Source organism: Takifugu rubripes, chromosome 3 (assembly GCF_901000725.2).
Source record: "Takifugu rubripes chromosome 3, fTakRub1.2, whole genome shotgun sequence".
NCBI classification, from domain to species: Eukaryota; Metazoa; Chordata; class Actinopteri; order Tetraodontiformes; family Tetraodontidae; genus Takifugu; species Takifugu rubripes.
The window spans coordinates 724,175-743,224 of record NC_042287.1 but is presented as its reverse complement, the minus strand read 5'-3'; the positions used below and the strand labels follow the sequence as shown (position 1 = coordinate 743,224).

The 19,050-nt window shown below is 47.5% G+C and overlaps 2 protein-coding genes across 2 annotated transcripts; one reads left to right on the top strand and one right to left on the bottom strand.

The window, feature by feature from the left end:
• The first annotated feature begins 445 nt into the window (after window positions 1-445).
• On the top strand, window positions 446-15,587 carry LOC105419550 (uncharacterized). Its single transcript, XM_029834370.1, has 35 exons — window positions 446-513; window positions 760-803; window positions 885-917; window positions 1,010-1,078; window positions 1,174-1,264; window positions 1,536-1,615; window positions 1,700-1,820; window positions 2,003-2,106; window positions 2,200-2,244; window positions 2,343-2,387; window positions 4,097-4,208; window positions 4,391-4,494; window positions 4,588-4,632; window positions 4,731-4,775; window positions 6,484-6,595; window positions 6,778-6,881; window positions 6,975-7,019; window positions 7,118-7,162; window positions 8,215-8,326; window positions 8,501-8,604; window positions 8,698-8,742; window positions 8,841-8,885; window positions 9,935-10,046; window positions 10,229-10,332; window positions 10,426-10,470; window positions 10,569-10,613; window positions 11,663-11,774; window positions 11,957-12,060; window positions 12,154-12,198; window positions 12,297-12,341; window positions 14,052-14,163; window positions 14,346-14,449; window positions 14,543-14,587; window positions 14,686-14,730; window positions 15,386-15,587. The coding sequence occupies exons 2-35, from the start codon at window positions 773-775 to the stop codon at window positions 15,391-15,393; spliced, it is 2,463 nt and encodes an 820-aa protein (XP_029690230.1). The 5' UTR covers window positions 446-513; window positions 760-772; the 3' UTR covers window positions 15,394-15,587.
• On the bottom strand, window positions 15,585-18,958 carry LOC115249264 (V-type proton ATPase subunit S1-like). Its single transcript, XM_029834477.1, is given in 12 exon segments — window positions 15,585-16,453; window positions 16,536-16,773; window positions 16,860-16,910; window positions 16,999-17,156; window positions 17,392-17,448; window positions 17,450-17,542; window positions 17,620-17,705; window positions 17,786-17,826; window positions 17,926-18,119; window positions 18,191-18,265; window positions 18,379-18,505; window positions 18,793-18,958. Coding segments are annotated over 12 exon segments (1,464 nt in total). The 5' UTR covers window positions 18,927-18,958; the 3' UTR covers window positions 15,585-16,243.
• Between the last annotated feature and the right edge of the window lie 92 nt (window positions 18,959-19,050).

The following is a 19,050-nucleotide window of genomic DNA, read 5'->3' as shown; positions in this document are numbered from 1 at the left end:
AACCACAGGACGCCTGTTGGAGGCTCTGCTGGTCTAGACTCAACCGGTGATTCACCCTCACGTCTGTGAACGTTTGACAACAGTTAACAGCCTCCAGGTGATGTCTGCTTCACTTCCTGCCGTGTTCATGCGTTCACTGACCACATTCACACCTTCACGCGTCATTTAATCAGCATTATGCTCGTTTTACCTTCATCACTCAGAAAAAACGGCTGTTGTTGTTGTGTGGTGGCTCAGTAGGAGGTCAGGCGAACGAGATCCGCCTTCCTCAGTTCCAGGCTAAAAGATGGGGTTGTGGCCAAATACCTGCTGGTGCGTTTTTATGCTGATGATGTTTGCTGTCTCAATCCAACGGGACACCTGCCAGAACATCAAATTTGATCAACCTTCCATGAATATTCAGTCGGGAGCATCTATAAGGCGGCGGAACAGACGGCAAACCCTCTCAGACTGAAACATCTCACATCTACATCATCAGGAAAGATCTGATCCTTTCTTCTGATCCTCCAGCAGGTGATGGCAAAAAGAAAATGATTCATTTTCATATTGGGCAGATGGGTTTTACTGGTCTGTTAGCATAGCAATGCCATGCTAATGCTCCGTTCTCGTGACACAAACTGAGCCAGAAAGGTCTCCACAGCTTCCTTCTTTAGAAACCTCATAGAAGGCCCAACTGGAGCTAATTTTGCCAATATTTTCTTCTAACAACCTGTGATTGACCTCCAACCCCGCTGTGAACTGCTTCCTGGTCCGAAGCAGCCCTGTTGAGGTCATGGCCCCCCACAGACGTAGCCCCGGGCTGCGTGAGTACACGGCCCTGTTTGTTTTAGAGGAGACCTGATGAGACGTGATGTGGTCTGAGCTTGTGTTCTTGTGTTCCTCAGTTCTGGCAGCAGCCTGTGTGTTCGTCAGAGCAGGTGAGAGACTTTCCTCGGGTCTGAGGATCCTCAGCAGAAGATTAGATTCTCCTCCTGGAAATTTCAACTTGTGCTCGTCTCAACATTTGCAGGTCTCACCTTGTGGACAGACAGCGTGTTGTCCTGTGATGGACGTCACAGCAGCGATCACCTGGGCTTCGGTGGGACCTTCTTATGTTGTGATTCTGTCCACTAAATTGAGTCCTTCTGGATGTGATGAGGCACAAACGTGTTTGATATCAAATGTCTTAAACAGGGCGTGAGGTGTTTGATATGGAGACACGTATGTGCGGCAGACGAGAGTCCACCAACGCCACACTGGGAGCTGTGGACATGCTGCAGCACTGGTAAGCTCCCATTCACTTCTTCTCCTCAAAAGTCTTTTGTCCTACTTAAAAGACAAAACGTGAGGGGAAAACTCTGTCTCTGTCGCCCCCTGATGGCAGGACGTCCGAACAGACTGTTGAAGAAAAGGTCTTGATCAACAGCTTCACAAATCAATGATTGATTGTCCAGTTGTGGTCGTTATCGTGTTCTGTCCACCAACTTTACTCAGACGTGTTGGAGGACGACTTGAAGCTTGATTCTACACTGATTTCATTCTGTGCTTCTCTTCAGCACCGATGGCTCCAGACATGTTGCTCCACATCATGGTGTCAGGAACTACCTGAAGAAGTCCCCCCCCAGCGTCGCACCACGTCTGTTTCAACTCTAAACATGCATCCAGCTCTAGAGATTTACAACAAATTTCATTTAAAATCCTGTTTAAATCATTTTACCAGAAGGTCAAAAGTTCCCAGAGTGTGGAGGATCCGTCATTGTGGGCTACAGTAAGAGCGGCACACCTCTGTTCAGCAATACCACACTGTGTCACCAGGGAACTATGGATGTCTTAAAGCGCCGGTACACTTGTGCATATATTGACTTCTTTATCCGACAGTCATGATTGTTTTGCGGACTCGCTGCAGATGATGTATTTGGACACCAAGTTGAGCTCTTCTATCTGATCCATTTATTGATCTCAGTAAAACAAACAAGCGCATGTGGACATTGTCTTGGATTTACTCCTCATCTTCTCTCTTTAGACGAAAGAAGAAGCTTAACGCCAAGTCAAAGAGCATCCATACGTCTCTGCCTTCTGATGACATCTTCAAAACCAGGAAGAGCCGGCGCGGTGCTGTCCCACCAAGTCAGTTCCATTTGTGATTGGAAGGAAAAGTGAAAGAGAGCTTCAAACTAGTGGAGAGGTTCCATCTGATGTGATTTCTCTCTGCTCTCACAGTTCACAGTGCAGCCTGGAATCAGTCCCTGACTAACCTGACAGGTGGTAAGGTGACTCTTTATCTTCTACCTGCTACGGGTAGACAAGATGATGATGTGGTGGGTTAGTGGAGGGTTTCTGATGTGATTTGTAATATTTCACAGTTTACGGCTCATCGTGGAATCATTCTTTGGCAAACCTGACATCTGGTAAGATCACAGTCACTTTTTGCCTGCATAGTTTATTTAAGATCACGTGACATCATAAATCAGTGATCTTGCAGAGAGGACCATTTTATTTTCCTCCTCTTGACCTGTGTTGTGAGGGCAGCACCTGCATTCTAACGTAATGCCCATATTCCTGCAACTGACTCCTCCCACTGTCGTGGAGCAGCAACTTTCCACCGAGTCCCTCTTGGATGTCTCAGTTCCTTCCTGTCTATATTTTCAGCCGAGCCCAGCTGCTCTGTGGAAATTTGCATCTGTCGGACCAGCAGATAACCTGTGTAGATATAGATGTGTAGATGACACTGGATGGGGTTACCACTTCCTCACCTTCCCGGACTGGAAAAAGCCACATTTAGAGACGATGCCTTGGAGATACCATGAAGTGTAAATCAATTTTGAATCAGGAGACTTTTAGTTTCTATGGGAGAGGCAAGGTTACCTACGTGGACAGCACTGGAAAATCGATCGAGCAAATCCATTGGACTTGTGTTTGTCTTACAAGGGGCTGGTCCCATCACATCACCACTTCTATGTGAGACTATAGTTTGCAGGGAATGGACAAGAGGCGTAGCAGTACTGCCAGGTCTTAATGAGTGGATGTTCTGCAAGCACAAACAGAGCAGTTGTTGGCAAATCTTCCCCTGTTTGCCAAGAGGGTGGGCCACCAGAAACATTACTGGACTATGGTGACAGTCTGGTGAAATCTGTGATGACAGGCCACCGTGAATGCATGTCCCCACAGGAGCACAAGTGTTCTGGCCTTGGGTGGGACTTCTATACGGGTAGCTGGACAACCTGCCAGCGTAGGCTTGCCTCATTGGGTATCTTTGACCACCTGTTCCACATTCTTCCTGGCTGATCCAAACACAAATGAGGAAGGGAGTATGGTCTGCTTCCTGAAGATCTCCACATGATGAATGAACTGATGTGAAGCGCCTGAGCTTTGATGTTCCCAGACCGAGGATGGAACAAATTGCTGATGTTTATGGTGATGTTCTTTGTATATGTGACATGTCTTTGCTGTATTGTGGAATCTGTCCATTCCGGGGAGAGGGTTCCCTCCTCTGTTGATCTACTTCAGCTCTCTTCTTTTTCCGTCAAAACTTTTTTTTTTTTTTTAAGTTTTTGCTTCCTTGGACTAATGGTCCAAGGACAGACGGTGTCACAAGTGACCAGATGGGTCAACCTTCTGAGGAATCAATGTTTGTGATTTTGGGCTCTAAAATTAATTTGATTGTTCAAGAGACCAATACTGAGGAGTAAACTTGTCTCAACTTCTTTATCTCTTTCGGGGTCGCAGGGAGGGTATACCCCTGGATGAGTCGCCTGTTCATTTCATTTGTGGGTTTGGTACCTTGGCAATGCTCTGAAGGTGTTTTGGCAGCTTCCCCTACTACCAGAAGACCTTCAATGTTTTGTCTGTGCTGGGGCTCGAGCCAAGAACCCTCTGCCTCTCAGCCTAGTTCCCAACAGACTGAGCTACTGCCACCTGAAGAGAAAACTCTGGATTCTATTTCAGTGGATGATGTGGTTGCCAGTGGATGTGTAAGGCCAGTCAGCAATTCTGTAGGATCGTCTTAGTATCAGAAAATAAGCTACAACTTTGCCTTGAGAGCAGGTTTTTGTTGATCAACAGGTTTGATAGTTGATCCTCTGCTTTCATTTATACATTTCACCTGTTCTGATTGTAGATTCTCATCAGTGTGGAGGATCCATCATTGTGGGCTACAGTAAGAGCGGCACACCTCTGTTCAGCAATACCACACTGTGTCACCAGGGAACTATGGATGTCTTAAAGCGCCGGTACACTTGTGCATATATTGACTTCTTTATCCGACAGTCATGATTGTTTTGCGGACTCGCTGCAGATGATGTATTTGGACACCAAGTTGAGCTCTTCTATCTGATCCATTTATTGATCTCAGTAAAACAAACAAGCGCATGTGGACATTGTCTTGGATTTACTCCTCATCTTCTCTCTTTAGACGAAAGAAGAAGCTTAACGCCAAGTCAAAGAGCATCCATACGTCTCTGCCTTCTGATGACATCTTCAAAACCAGGAAGAGCCGGCGCGGTGCTGTCCCACCAAGTCAGTTCCATTTGTGATTGGAAGGAAAAGTGAAAGAGAGCTGCAAACTAGTGGAGAGGTTCCATCTGATGTGATTTCTCTCTGCTCTCACAGTTCACAGTGCAGCCTGGAATCAGTCCCTGACTAACCTGACAGGTGGTAAGGTGACTCTTTATCTTCTACCTGCTACGGGTAGACAAGATGATGATGTGGTGGGTTAGTGGAGGGTTTCTGATGTGATTTGTAATATTTCACAGTTTACGGCTCATCGTGGAATCATTCTTTGGCAAACCTGACATCTGGTAAGATCACAGTCACTTTTTGCCTGCATAGTTTATTTAAGATCACGTGACATCATAAATCAGTGATCTTGCAGAGAGGACCATTTTATTTTCCTCCTCTTGACCTGTGTTGTGAGGGCAGCACCTGCATTCTAACGTAATGCCCATATTCCTGCAACTGACTCCTCCCACTGTCGTGGAGCAGCAACTTTCCACCGAGTCCCTCTTGGATGTCTCAGTTCCTTCCTGTCTATATTTTCAGCCGAGCCCAGCTGCTCTGTGGAAATTTGCATCTGTCGGACCAGCAGATAACCTGTGTAGATATAGATGTGTAGATGACACTGGATGGGGTTACCACTTCCTCACCTTCCCGGACTGGAAAAAGCCACATTTAGAGACGATGCCTTGGAGATACCATGAAGTGTAAATCAATTTTGAATCAGGAGACTTTTAGTTTCTATGGGAGAGGCAAGGTTACCTACGTGGACAGCACTGGAAAATCGATCGAGCAAATCCATTGGACTTGTGTTTGTCTTACAAGGGGCTGGTCCCATCACATCACCACTTCTATGTGAGACTATAGTTTGCAGGGAATGGACAAGAGGCGTAGCAGTACTGCCAGGTCTTAATGAGTGGATGTTCTGCAAGCACAAACAGAGCAGTTGTTGGCAAATCTTCCCCTGTTTGCCAAGAGGGTGGGCCACCAGAAACATTACTGGACTATGGTGACAGTCTGGTGAAATCTGTGATGACAGGCCACCGTGAATGCATGTCCCCACAGGAGCACAAGTGTTCTGGCCTTGGGTGGGACTTCTATACGGGTAGCTGGACAACCTGCCAGCGTAGGCTTGCCTCATTGGGTATCTTTGACCACCTGTTCCACATTCTTCCTGGCTGATCCAAACACAAATGAGGAAGGGAGTATGGTCTGCTTCCTGAAGATCTCCACATGATGAATGAACTGATGTGAAGCGCCTGAGCTTTGATGTTCCCAGACCGAGGATGGAACAAATTGCTGATGTTTATGGTGATGTTCTTTGTATATGTGACATGTCTTTGCTGTATTGTGGAATCTGTCCATTCCGGGGAGAGGGTTCCCTCCTCTGTTGATCTACTTCAGCTCTCTTCTTTTTCCGTCAAAACTTTTTTTTTTTTTTAAGTTTTTGCTTCCTTGGACTAATGGTCCAAGGACAGACGGTGTCACAAGTGACCAGATGGGTCAACCTTCTGAGGAATCAATGTTTGTGATTTTGGGCTCTAAAATTAATTTGATTGTTCAAGAGACCAATACTGAGGAGTAAACTTGTCTCAACTTCTTTATCTCTTTCGGGGTCGCAGGGAGGGTATACCCCTGGATGAGTCGCCTGTTCATTTCATTTGTGGGTTTGGTACCTTGGCAATGCTCTGAAGGTGTTTTGGCAGCTTCCCCTACTACCAGAAGACCTTCAATGTTTTGTCTGTGCTGGGGCTCGAGCCAAGAACCCTCTGCCTCTCAGCCTAGTTCCCAACAGACTGAGCTACTGCCACCTGAAGAGAAAACTCTGGATTCTATTTCAGTGGATGATGTGGTTGCCAGTGGATGTGTAAGGCCAGTCAGCAATTCTGTAGGATCGTCTTAGTATCAGAAAATAAGCTACAACTTTGCCTTGAGAGCAGGTTTTTGTTGATCAACAGGTTTGATAGTTGATCCTCTGCTTTCATTTATACATTTCACCTGTTCTGATTGTAGATTCTCATCAGTGTGGAGGATCCATCATTGTGGGCTACAGTAAGAGCGGCACACCTCTGTTCAGCAATACCACACTGTGTCACCAGGGAACTATGGATGTCTTAAAGCGCCGGTACACTTGTGCATATATTGACTTCTTTATCCGACAGTCATGATTGTTTTGCGGACTCGCTGCAGATGATGTATTTGGACACCAAGTTGAGCTCTTCTATCTGATCCATTTATTGATCTCAGTAAAACAAACAAGTGCATGTGGACATTGTCTTGGGTTTGCTCCTCATCTTCTCTCTTTAGACGAAAGAAGAAGCTTAACGCCAAGTCAAAGAGCATCCATACGTCTCTGCCTTCTGATGACATCTTCAAAACCAGGAAAAGCCGGCGCGGTGCTGTCCCACCAAGTCAGTTCCATTTGTGATTGGAAGGAAAAGTGAAAGAGAGCTTCAAACTAGTGGAGAGGTTCCATCTGATGTGATTTCTCTCTGCTCTCACAGTTCACAGTGCAGCCTGGAATCAGTCCCTGACTAACCTGACAGGTGGTAAGGTGACTCTTTATCTTCTACCTGCTACGGGTAGACAAGATGATGATGTGGTGGATTAGTGGAGGGTTTCTGATGTGATTTGTAATATTTCACAGTTTACGGCTCATCGTGGAATCATTCTTTGGCAAACCTGACATCTGGTAAGATCACAGTTGCTTTTTGCCTGCATAGTTTATTTAAGATCACGTGACATCAGAAATCAGTGATCTTGCAGAGAGGACCATTTTATTTTCCTCCTCTTGACCTGTGTTGTGAGGGCAGCACCTGCATTCTGACGTAATGCCCATATTCCTGCAACTGACTCCTCCCACTGTCGTGGAGCAGCAACTTTCCACCGAGTCCCTCTTGGATGTCTCAGTTCCTTCCTGTCTATATTTTCAGCCGAGCCCAGCTGCTCTGTGGAAATTTGCATCTGTCGGACCAGCAGATAACCTGTGTAGATATAGATGTGTAGATGACACTGGATGGGGTTACCACTTCCTCACCTTCCTGGACTGGAAAAAGCCACATTTAGAGACGATGCCTTGGAGATACCATGAAGTGTAAATCAATTTTGAATCAGGAGACTTTTAGTTTCTATGGGAGAGGCAAGGTTACCTACGTGGACAGCACTGGAAAATCGATCGAGCAAATCCATTGGACTTGTGTTTGTCTTACAAGGGGCTGGTCCCATCACATCACCACTTCTATGTGAGACTATGGTCAGTAAGGAATGGACAAGAGGCGTAGCAGTACTGCCAGGTCTTAATGAGTGGATGTTCTGCAAGCACAAACAGAGCAGTTGTTGGCAAATCTTCCCCTGTTTGCCAAGAGGGTGGGCCACCAGAAACATTACTGGACTATGGTGACAGTCTGGTGAAATCTGTGATGACAGGCCACCGTGAATGCATGTCCCCACAGGAGCACAAGTGTTCTGGCCTTGGGTGGGACTTCTATACGGGTAGCTTGACAACCTGCCAGCGTAGGCTTGCCTCATTGGGTATCTTGGACCACCTGTTCCACATTCTTCCTGGCTGATCCAAACACAAATGAGGAAGGGCGTATGGTCTGCTTCCTGAAGATCTCCACATGATGAATGAACTGATGTGAAGCGCCTGAGCTTTGATGTTCCCAGACCGAGGATGGAACAATCAACAGGTTTGATAGTTGATCCTCTGCTTTCATTTATACATTTCAACTGTTCTGATTGTAGATTCTCATCAGTGTGGAGGATCCGTCATTGTGGGCTACAGTAAGAGCGGCACACCTCTGTTCAGCAATACCACACTGTGTCACCAGGGAACTATGGATGTCTTAAAGCGCCGGTACACTTGTGCATATATTGACTTCTTTATCCGACAGTCATGATTGTTTTGCGGACTCGCTGCAGATGATGTATTTGGACACCAAGTTGAGCTCTTCTATCTGATCCATTTATTGATCTCAGTAAAACAAACAAGCGCATGTGGACATTGTCTCTCCTCATCTTCTCTCTTTAGACGAAAGAAGAAGCTTAACGCCAAGTCAAAGAGCATCCATACGTCTCTGCCTTCTGATGACATCTTCAAAACCAGGAAGAGCCGGCGCGGTGCTGTCCCACCAAGTCAGTTCCATTTGTGATTGGAAGGAAAAGTGAAAGAGAGCTTCAAACTAGTGGAGAGGTTCCATCTGATGTGATTTCTCTCTGCTCTCACAGTTCACAGTGCAGCCTGGAATCAGTCCCTGACTAACCTGACAGGTGGTAAGGTGACTCTTTATCTTCTACCTGCTACGGGTAGACAAGATGATGATGTGGTGGATTAGTGGAGGGTTTCTGATGTGATTTGTAATATTTCACAGTTTACGGCTCATCGTGGAATCATTCTTTGGCAAACCTGACATCTGGTAAGATCACAGTTGCTTTTTGCCTGCATAGTTTATTTAAGATCACGTGACATCAGAAATCAGTGATCTTGCAGAGAGGACCATTTTATTTTCCTCTTGACCTGTGTTGTGAGGGCAGCACCTGCATTCTAACGTAATGCCCATATTTCTGCAACTGACTCCTCCCACTGTAATGGAGCAGCAACTCTCCACCGAGTCCCTCTTGGATGTCTCAGTTCCTTCCTGTCTATGTTTTCAGCCGAGCCCAGCTGCTCTGAGGAAACTTGCATCTGTCGGACCAGCAGATAACCTGTGTAGATATAGATGTGTAGATGACACTGGATGGGGTTACCACTTCCTCACCTTCCTGGACTGGAAAAAGCCACATTTAGAGACGTTGCCTTGGAGATACCATGAAGTGTAAATCAATTTTGAATCAGGAGACTTTTAGTTTCTATGGGAGAGGCAAGGTTACCTACGTGGACAGCACTGGAAAATCGATCGAGCAAATCCATTGGACTTGTGTTTGTCTTACAAGGGGCTGGTCCCATCACATCACCACTTCTATGTGAGACTATGGTCAGTAAGGAATGGACAAGAGGCGTAGCAGTACTGCCAGGTCTTAATGAGTGGATGTTCTGCAAGCACAAACAGAGCAGTTGTTGGCAAATCTTCCCCTGTTTGCCAAGAGGGTGGGCCACCAGAAACATTACTGGACTATGGTGACAGTCTGGTGAAATCTGTGATGACAGGCCACCGTGAATGCATGTCCCCACAGGAGCACAAGTGTTCTGGCCTTGGGTGGGACTTCTATACGGGTAGCTGGACAACCTGCCAGCGTAGGCTTGCCTCATTGGGTATCTTGGACCACCTGTTCCACATTCTTCCTGGCTGATCCAAACACAAATGAGGAAGGGCGTATGGTCTGCTTCCTGAAGATCTCCACATGATGAATGAACTGATGTGAAGCGCCTGAGCTTTGATGTTCCCAGACCGAGGATGGAACAATCAACAGGTTTGATAGTTGATCCTCTGCTTTCATTTATACATTTCAACTGTTCTGATTGTAGATTCTCATCAGTGTGGAGGATCCGTCATTGTGGGCTACAGTAAGAGCGGCACACCTCTGTTCAGCAATACCACACTGTGTCACCAGGGAACTATGGATGTCTTAAAGCGCCGGTACACTTGTGCATATATTGACTTCTTTATCCGACAGTCATGATTGTTTTGCGGACTCGCTGCAGATGATGTGTTTGGACACCAAGTTGAGCTCTTCTATCTGATCCATTTATTGATCTCAGTAAAACAAACAAGCGCATGTGGACACTGTCTTGGGTTTACTCCTCATCTTCTCTCTTTAGACGAAAGAAGAAGCTTAACGCCAAGTCAAAGAGCATCCATACGTCTCTGCCTTCTGATGACATCTTCAAAACCAGGAAGAGCCGGCGCGGTGCTGTCCCACCAAGTCAGTTCCATTTGTGATTGGAAGGAAAAGTGAAAGAGAGCTTCAAACTAGTGGAGAGGTTCCATCTGATGTGATTTCTCTCTGCTCTCACAGTTCACAGTGCAGCCTGGAATCAGTCCCTGACTAACCTGACAGGTGGTAAGGTGACTCTTTATCTTCTACCTGCTACGGGTAGACAAGATGATGATGTGGTGGGTTAGTGGAGGGTTTCTGATGTGATTTGTAATATTTCACAGTTCACGGCTCATCGTGGAATCATTCTTTGGCAAACCTGACATCTGGTAAGATCACAGTTGCTTTTTGCCTGCATAGTTTATTTAAGATCACGTGACATCAGAAATCAGTGATCTTGCAGAGAGGACCATTTTATTTTCCTCTTGACCTGTGTTGTGAGGGCAGCACCTGCATTCTAACGTAATGCCCATATTTCTGCAACTGACTCCTCCCACTGTAATGGAGCAGCAACTCTCCACCGAGTCCCTCTTGGATGTCTCAGTTCCTTCCTGTCTATGTTTTCAGCCGAGCCCAGCTGCTCTGTGGAAATTTGCATCTGTCGGACCAGCAGATAACCTGTGTAGATATAGATGTGTAGATGACACTGGATGGGGTTACCACTTCCTCACCTTCCTGGACTGGAAAAAGCCACATTTAGAGACGTTGCCTTGGAGATACCATGAAGTGTAAATCAATTTTGAATCAGGAGACTTTTAGTTTCTATGGGAGAGGCAAGGTTACCTACGTGGACAGCACTGGAAAATCGATCGAGCAAATCCATTGGACTTGTGTTTGTCTTACAAGGGGCTGGTCCCATCACATCACCACTTCTATGTGAGACTATGGTCAGTAAGGAATGGACAAGAGGCGTAGCAGTACTGCCAGGTCTTAATGAGTGGATGTTCTGCAAGCACAAACAGAGCAGTTGTTGGCAAATCTTCCCCTGTTTGCCAAGAGGGTGGGCCACCAGAAACATTACTGGACTATGGTGACAGTCTGGTGAAATCTGTGATGACAGGCCACCGTGAATGCATGTCCCCACAGGAGCACAAGTGTTCTGGCCTTGGGTGGGACTTCTATACGGGTAGCTGGACAACCTGCCAGCGTAGGCTTGCCTCATTGGGTATCTTGGACCACCTGTTCCACATTCTTCCTGGCTGATCCAAACACAAATGAGGAAGGGCGTATGGTCTGCTTCCTGAAGATCTCCACATGATGAATGAACTGATGTGAAGCGCCTGAGCTTTGATGTTCCCAGACCGAGGATGGAACAATCAACAGGTTTGATAGTTGATCCTCTGCTTTCATTTATACATTTCAACTGTTCTGATTGTAGATTCTCATCAGTGTGGAGGATCCGTCATTGTGGGCTACAGTAAGAGCGGCACACCTCTGTTCAGCAATACCACACTGTGTCACCAGGGAACTATGGATGTCTTAAAGCGCCGGTACACTTGTGCATATATTGACTTCTTTATCCGACAGTCATGATTGTTTTGCGGACTCGCTGCAGATGATGTGTTTGGACACCAAGTTGAGCTCTTCTATCTGATCCATTTATTGATCTCAGTAAAACAAACAAGCGCATGTGGACATTGTCTTGGGTTTACTCCTCATCTTCTCTCTTTAGACGAAAGAAGAAGCTTAACGCCAAGTCAAAGAGCATCCATACGTCTCTGCCTTCTGATGACATCTTCAAAACCAGGAAGAGCCGGCGCGGTGCTGTCCCACCAAGTCAGTTCCATTTGTGATTGGAAGGAAAAGTGAAAGAGAGCTTCAAACTAGTGGAGAGGTTCCATCTGATGTGATTTCTCTCTGCTCTCACAGTTCACAGTGCAGCCTGGAATCAGTCCCTGACTAACCTGACAGGTGGTAAGGTGACTCTTTATCTTCTACCTGCTACGGGTAGACAAGATGATGATGTGGTGGGTTAGTGGAGGGTTTCTGATGTGATTTGTAATATTTCACAGTTTACGGCTCATCGTGGAATCATTCTTTGGCAAACCTGACATCTGGTAAGATCACAGTTGCTTTTTGCCTGCATAGTTTATTTAAGATCACGTGACATCAGAAATCAGTGATCTTGCAGAGAGGACCATTTTATTTTCCTCCTCTTGACCTGTGTTGTGAGGGCAGCACCTGCATTCTGACGTAATGCCCATATTCCTGCAACTGACTCCTCCCACTGTCGTGGAGCAGCAACTTTCCACCGAGTCCCTCTTGGATGTCTCAGTTCCTTCCTGTCTATATTTTCAGCCGAGCCCAGCTGCTCTGTGGAAATTTGCATCTGTCGGACCAGCAGATAACCTGTGTAGATATAGATGTGTAGATGACACTGGATGGGGTTACCACTTCCTCACCTTCCTGGACTGGAAAAAGCCACATTTAGAGACGATGCCTTGGAGATACCATGAAGTGTAAATCAATTTTGAATCAGGAGACTTTTAGTTTCTATGGGAGAGGCAAGGTTACCTACGTGGACAGCACTGGAAAATCGATCGAGCAAATCCATTGGACTTGTGTTTGTCTTACAAGGGGCTGGTCCCATCACATAACCACTTCTATGTGAGACTATAGTTTGCAGGGAATGGACAAGAGGCGTAGCAGTACTGCCAGGTCTTAATGAGTGGATGTTCTGCAAGCACAAACAGAGCAGTTGTTGGCAAATCTTCCCCTGTTTGCCAAGAGGGTGGGCCACCAGAAACATTACTGGACTATGGTGACAGTCTGGTGAAATCTGTGATGACAGGCCACCGTGAATGCATGTCCCCACAGGAGCACAAGTGTTCTGGCCTTGGGTGGGACTTCTATACGGGTAGCTGGACAACCTGCCAGCGTAGGCTTGCCTCATTGGGTATCTTTGACCACCTGTTCCACATTCTTCCTGGCTGATCCAAACACAAATGAGGAAGGGAGTATGGTCTGCTTCCTGAAGATCTCCACATGATGAATGAACTGATGTGAAGCGCCTGAGCTTTGATGTTCCCAGACCGAGGATGGAACAAATTGCTGATGTTTATGGTGATGTTCTTTGTATATGTGACATGTCTTTGCTGTATTGTGGAATCTGTCCATTCCGGGGAGAGGGTTCCCTCCTCTGTTGATCTACTTCAGCTCTCTTCTTTTTCCGTCAAAACTTTTTCTTTTTTTTTTAAGTTTTTGCTTCCTTGGACTAATGGTCCAAGGACAGACGGTGTCACAAGTGACCAGATGGGTCAACCTTCTGAGGAATCAATGTTTGTGATTTTGGGCTCTAAAATTAATTTGATTGTTCAAGAGACCAATACTGAGGAGTAAACTTGTCTCAACTTCTTTATCTCTTTCGGGGCCGCGGGGAGGGTATACCCCTGGATGAGTCGCCTGTTCATTTCATTTGTGGGTTTGGTACCTTGGCAATGCTCTGAAGGTGTTTTGGCAGCTTCCCCTACTACCAGAAGACCTTCAATGTTTTGTCTGTGCTGGGGCTCGAGCCAAGAACCCTCTGCCTCTCAGCCTAGTTCCCAACAGACTGAGCTACTGCCACCTGAAGAGAAAACTCTGGATTCTATTTCAGTGGATGATGTGGTTGCCAGTGGATGTGTAAGGCCAGTCAGCAATTCTGTAGGATCGTCTTAGTATCAGAAAATAAGCTACAACTTTGCCTTGAGAGCAGGTTTTTGTTGATCAACAGGTTTGATAGTTGATCCTCTGCTTTCATTTATACATTTCACCTGTTCTGATTGTAGATTCTCATCAGTGTGGAGGATCCGTCATTGTGGGCTACAGTAAGAGCGGCACACCTCTGTTCAGCAATACCACACTGTGTCACCAGGGAACTATGGATGTCTTAAAGCGCCGGTACACTTGTGCATATATTGACTTCTTTATCCGACAGTCATGATTGTTTTGCGGACTCGCTGCAGATGATGTGTTTGGACACCAAGTTGAGCTCTTCTATCCGATCCATTTATTGATCTCAGTAAAACAAACAAGCGCATGTGGACACTGTCTTGGGTTTACTCCTCATCTTCTCTCTTTAGACGAAAGAAGAAGCTTAACGCCAAGTCAAAGAGCATCCATACGTCTCTGCCTTCTGATGACATCTTCAAAACCAGGAAGAGCCGGCGCGGTGCTGTCCCACCAAGTCAGTTCCATTTGTGATTGGAAGGAAAAGTGAAAGAGAGCTGCAAACTAGTGGAGAGGTTCCATCTGATGTGATTTCTCTCTGCTCTCACAGTTCACAGTGCAGCCTGGAATCAGTCCCTGACTAACCTGACAGGTGGTAAGGTGACTCTTTATCTTCTACCTGCTACGGGTAGACAAGATGATGATGTGGTGGATTAGTGGAGGGTTTCTGATGTGATTTGTAATATTTCACAGTTTACGGCTCATCGTGGAATCATTCTTTGGCAAACCTGACATCTGGTAAGATCACAGTTGCTTTTTGCCTGCATAGTTTATTTAAGATCACGTGACATCTGATCTTTATCAGTGTTGCTCTTCAATCAGGGTGGATGTAAAGTCAACCAGCTTTTCACTGGACTTTTTCCATCTGCATCTGTAGTTGAGGATTGCTGTTAATGTTTTGCGTATTTCAACTATACATGATTAGTCTTTATTAATTAATGTGCTTGTTAATGTTTATTACCTCAATGGACATTCAGTGCCATTCATCCTCCATCATCCCTCCATCATCCCTCCATCCATCTGTCCATCCATCCATCATCCTCCACCATCCCTCTATCCATCCATCATTCCTCTATCATCCATCCATCCATAAACAGGAAGTTGCAGTTTTGGTTCCAGATTCTGTGTCATACGTCAAATTCGTGAGACGTTTCGCCCCTTTGGCACAAAGGGGGAAGATTTGCCTGGATGTTGTTGATCTGTGTGTTGGCAGCTGGAGCCTCTGTGCGGGTCCTGGTTGACCTCATCCCCCATCCCTAACCTCATTTGTGGGCAACGCTTGGAAAACTATTTCAACTTGAATACAAATGAAATCCTGAATACTTGTTAAGCCTGAGTATCTGGAGGGGAAGTTCCTGTTAAATGAGTCAGTTCTGAGACGTTTGTGTTGCAGGTCCGTGAATGTGCTGGGACACAGTTCATCAATCAAGCCTCCACATTTGAAACGGAGCTGGCGCATCATTAGGAGCCGAGATGATCGTCAGAACAATGAGGATGTAAAGAATAAGCATCCTTCCAACGTTTCTGCTCACTTCATCTGGATGCATCTGTATTGTGTGATATTGTACTGCTGAATAAATGGAACAAGAGCAGAAGTTTTCCAGATGTTTTATTGGTTTCATATCAGCAGCACAGCACAGGACAGAGCGGTTCTCACCATCAATATTCACTACAATCATTAAACAAAGCAAATAAATAATAATTCAGTGCGGTGTGTTGGTCGGTGCACATCAGGCTGAGTAATAAATACGTCAAACATCAAACATCTTCGGAATCTTCAGAACAGAAAAACAGGAACACTTCACTTGTAAACTCACTGTAAACATACATTAGCTCTAGTAATAAATAACATCTCAGACTTCATCCCTGTCTTATGTACCATTATGTACCTTTTTGATCCCTTCTGATGGGCCTCCAGGTCTGTGCCGGCCACGCTGCAGTACTTCCTCCCGCCACAAGAGGCATCAGAAACACCCTTAAATTATAGCTTATTAAATCCAGGATAATAAACATTTTAAACATGATATCTACACCTGATTGATAAACATCCCTTTTTCCATATCATGATAGAATAAGTACTGGCTCACTGGTAATTCATCCCCTCCCATTATAACCACTGACACAGACAAACTGGGTGATCCATGAGCCGACATGCTAACCAACTTGGACTCTACCTCACTTTCATAATGATGTCATGTGAACAGGAAGTGGAATGAAAGGGTGGGAGACTCAGGAGGATTGGGGGGGGGGGTCACTCCGTCTGTGGCACAGAGATGGCGGGACCTTTGGGGTCGTCAAAGCGGTCCATGGTGTGGAGCTGCATGATCATGTGCAGACCGTAGGTGAGCACCAAGACCATCAGCAGGCTGGTCATCAGACCCATCCAGATACCTGGAGAGAAGAACCCGGCGCAGTCGCTGGCGTATGAGAACTCGCCACCGCTCACGTTGAAGCCCTGGATCTGTGGGGGGGGAGCAGACGGGTGATGCCCATCAACTCCAGTTTCCTGTGACGAGGGGGGACGTAGAGAATTAAAAGGTTACCTGGAAGTCTTCAAAAACCACTCTCCACTGATTGGCCGGGTCCTTGGACGTGCGCGGCACCAGGAGGGGCCATCGGTGGCTGGTGACGGACTGGCAGCGGTAGGAGTACTCGGCGGGGGCGTAGATGTGCCTGCTACCGTTGAAGGTGGCCTTGGTGCCATCGTACTCCAGCTCCACCATGTCCAGCGTGAACCAGCGCCGCGCAGAGACCTTGTAGTGGCGCTGGCTCATCACAAAGCTGGAGACACATTTCACCAGTGAGGTGGGAACTGGTCACTAACTGGGACCGTGTGTGTGTGTGTGTCCACGCTCGTGTCTACTCACATCAGCTTAAAGTTGCTGTGGCCCAGAACTTCCTGGTAATTCAGAACCAACCTGAAAAACCAAAACAACGGTTTCAATCCGCCCCTGAGCTTTGAGTGGGTGTGTGAGCGCCGGGATTAGACGTGAAGGTCCGAGGTACCTGGCCTTGGTTCTGTCACAACTGGACCCGTGGAGCTTTGGGCTGACATCCTTCCCGAAGGTGGCTGGCGTCAGGTCGTACTCTTCCCAGCGACCCCTGCGCAGGATGCTCACCGACAGGCTCTTGGCCCACATGAGGATGCAGGTCTCTTCACCCTCCTGCAGAAAGATGGAGCGCACTGGCATGAAGCAGCAGCTTCAGGCTCCATCCTGGTTCCACAGCTCCGGAAGTGCCTGCATTAGCTTTGGACCTTCTCATCCTGACTGAAATATGAGGTTTTCCTCCTCAAACAACAAGTCAGCGCTTCAGCTGCTCGTCGTGTATAGCTGCAGTCTTTGATCTAGAAGGGAGAGTGAATGGCTTTGATGTCTGAGCTGCTCCATAGAAGGTCACCTTGAACTGGACAGGAGCGTAGACGCCGGCCCCTCTCCTGGATTCTGCGCTGTCTCTCCCTCTCTCTCTCCCTCTCCCGGTACCCTCCTCTGGCCTGCAGCAGAGAGCGTCCGCCCCCCAGACCCGCTTCCATCGACAGGGCAGCTGCCTCCTGAGAAGAGAGGAAGAGGCGGAGTTAACCTGCTGGACGGTGTCACGGACACAACGTCTCCGGACACGCGGACTCACCCTGGAGGGCCTCAAACCGGTGTAGATGGCCGTGTATGGAACAGATTGAGCTCTCATGGTGCTCAACACCTGACCGATCACCTCGTCTAGAAAACAGACCACAGATCAGCAGCGCATTACCCAGAATCCTCTGGGAGCAGAGGGGTCAGACAGGTGACAGACTCACCATTTCCACTCAAAATCTCTTTTGCAGACATTAAGTCAGCCCTGTGGAATTGAAAATGTTCAGTGTCAAATGATTTTGGGAGCGCCTGACGCAGGTTAGAGGGTCTGAGGGTGTCAGGAGAGCGGCAGGCGTGTTCGTACCCGAGGCCGTAAGGCAGCCTGAACACCAGCAGGGCCGGAGACGACACGTTGAGTCGCAGCTGACCCAGAGTGTCAGCGTCCAGGTATAAGGGGGCGGTCTCCAAGTGGTCCTGCAGTTGACCAATCACTGCATTGGAGGCGGGCCAGGAGACAGCAGGCAAGACGAGAGGGGAGGACGAGGACAGCAAAGCCCCCTGAGAGACACGAGACAAAACTTGGCGTCACCTGCTTCAGCGGGGCAGCGGGCCGCCACTCACCACCTCACCTCCAGGTTGGGGAAAACGCTGTCCTGCTTGTTCCCAAAGGCTCCTCCGTACATGGTGAAGTCCTCCAAGCTCATCTGGAGGACACAAGAGAACCTGTCAGCACTAGGAGTGTATTCATCCATGCGTGTATCTATGCATGTATCTGCTGCTACGGGCTTTAAGCAGACCAAGAACGGTAGACTGAGACCTTGTCCTGAAGGAAGAGCACCACGTTTCTGGGCCCCCTGCTCAGAGCCTTCTGCAGGTAGGAGTTGAGCTGCTGCTGCTCCACGATGTGACCAGCCGACGGCGGAGCCTGAGCCGGCACCGAGGCCCTGGGGAGCGAAACATGCACCGTTAGGGCTGAGGGAGGGTATCGGTGTTGAGCATCATTCACAAACTACAGATCAACACAGGACACGCTGGGCTTCAACCAAAACCACTGTATACACACCGATCCGACTGCTGCTTGAGTATTTGATATGCTTTAATCGACATTTAACACATTTTCCTGCGGTAATTTCCGAGGCTAGCCTGCGGCTAAATCTTTGCTAGTCGGGGCTAATCCCGCCAGCACAGCCTCCTCCGCGGGGACCGAAGCCTCCAGACCAACATGTCTCACCCTTCGCTTGTCCACAGAACCAGCGGCACCTGCTCATCGCTCTTCACCGGGCTGGAGAGGCCGAGCAGGCCGAGGAGAACGGCCAAGGACGCCGAGATGCGGCAGAGATGCTGCAGCATCCCTGTGGTCGCCATCTTTACCAGCTCAGAGCGCGGTGACGTCAGCGCGCTCACGTGACCCCCGCGAGCGCGCCGCTGCAGCGGACTCGCGAGGCCGTTGGAGGAGTGATTAATATATTAGAATAAACATAAATAATAA

Coding starts and splice junctions, on each gene's coding strand:
- LOC105419550 (XM_029834370.1), top strand. CDS start 773: ATGGCCCCCCACAGACGTAGCCCCGGGCTGC. Junction 918..1,009: donor CTGTGTGTTCGTCAGAGCAG/GTGAGAGACTTT, acceptor CAACATTTGCAG/GTCTCACCTTGTGGACAGAC. Junction 12,061..12,153: donor GCGCGGTGCTGTCCCACCAA/GTCAGTTCCATT, acceptor CTGCTCTCACAG/TTCACAGTGCAGCCTGGAAT.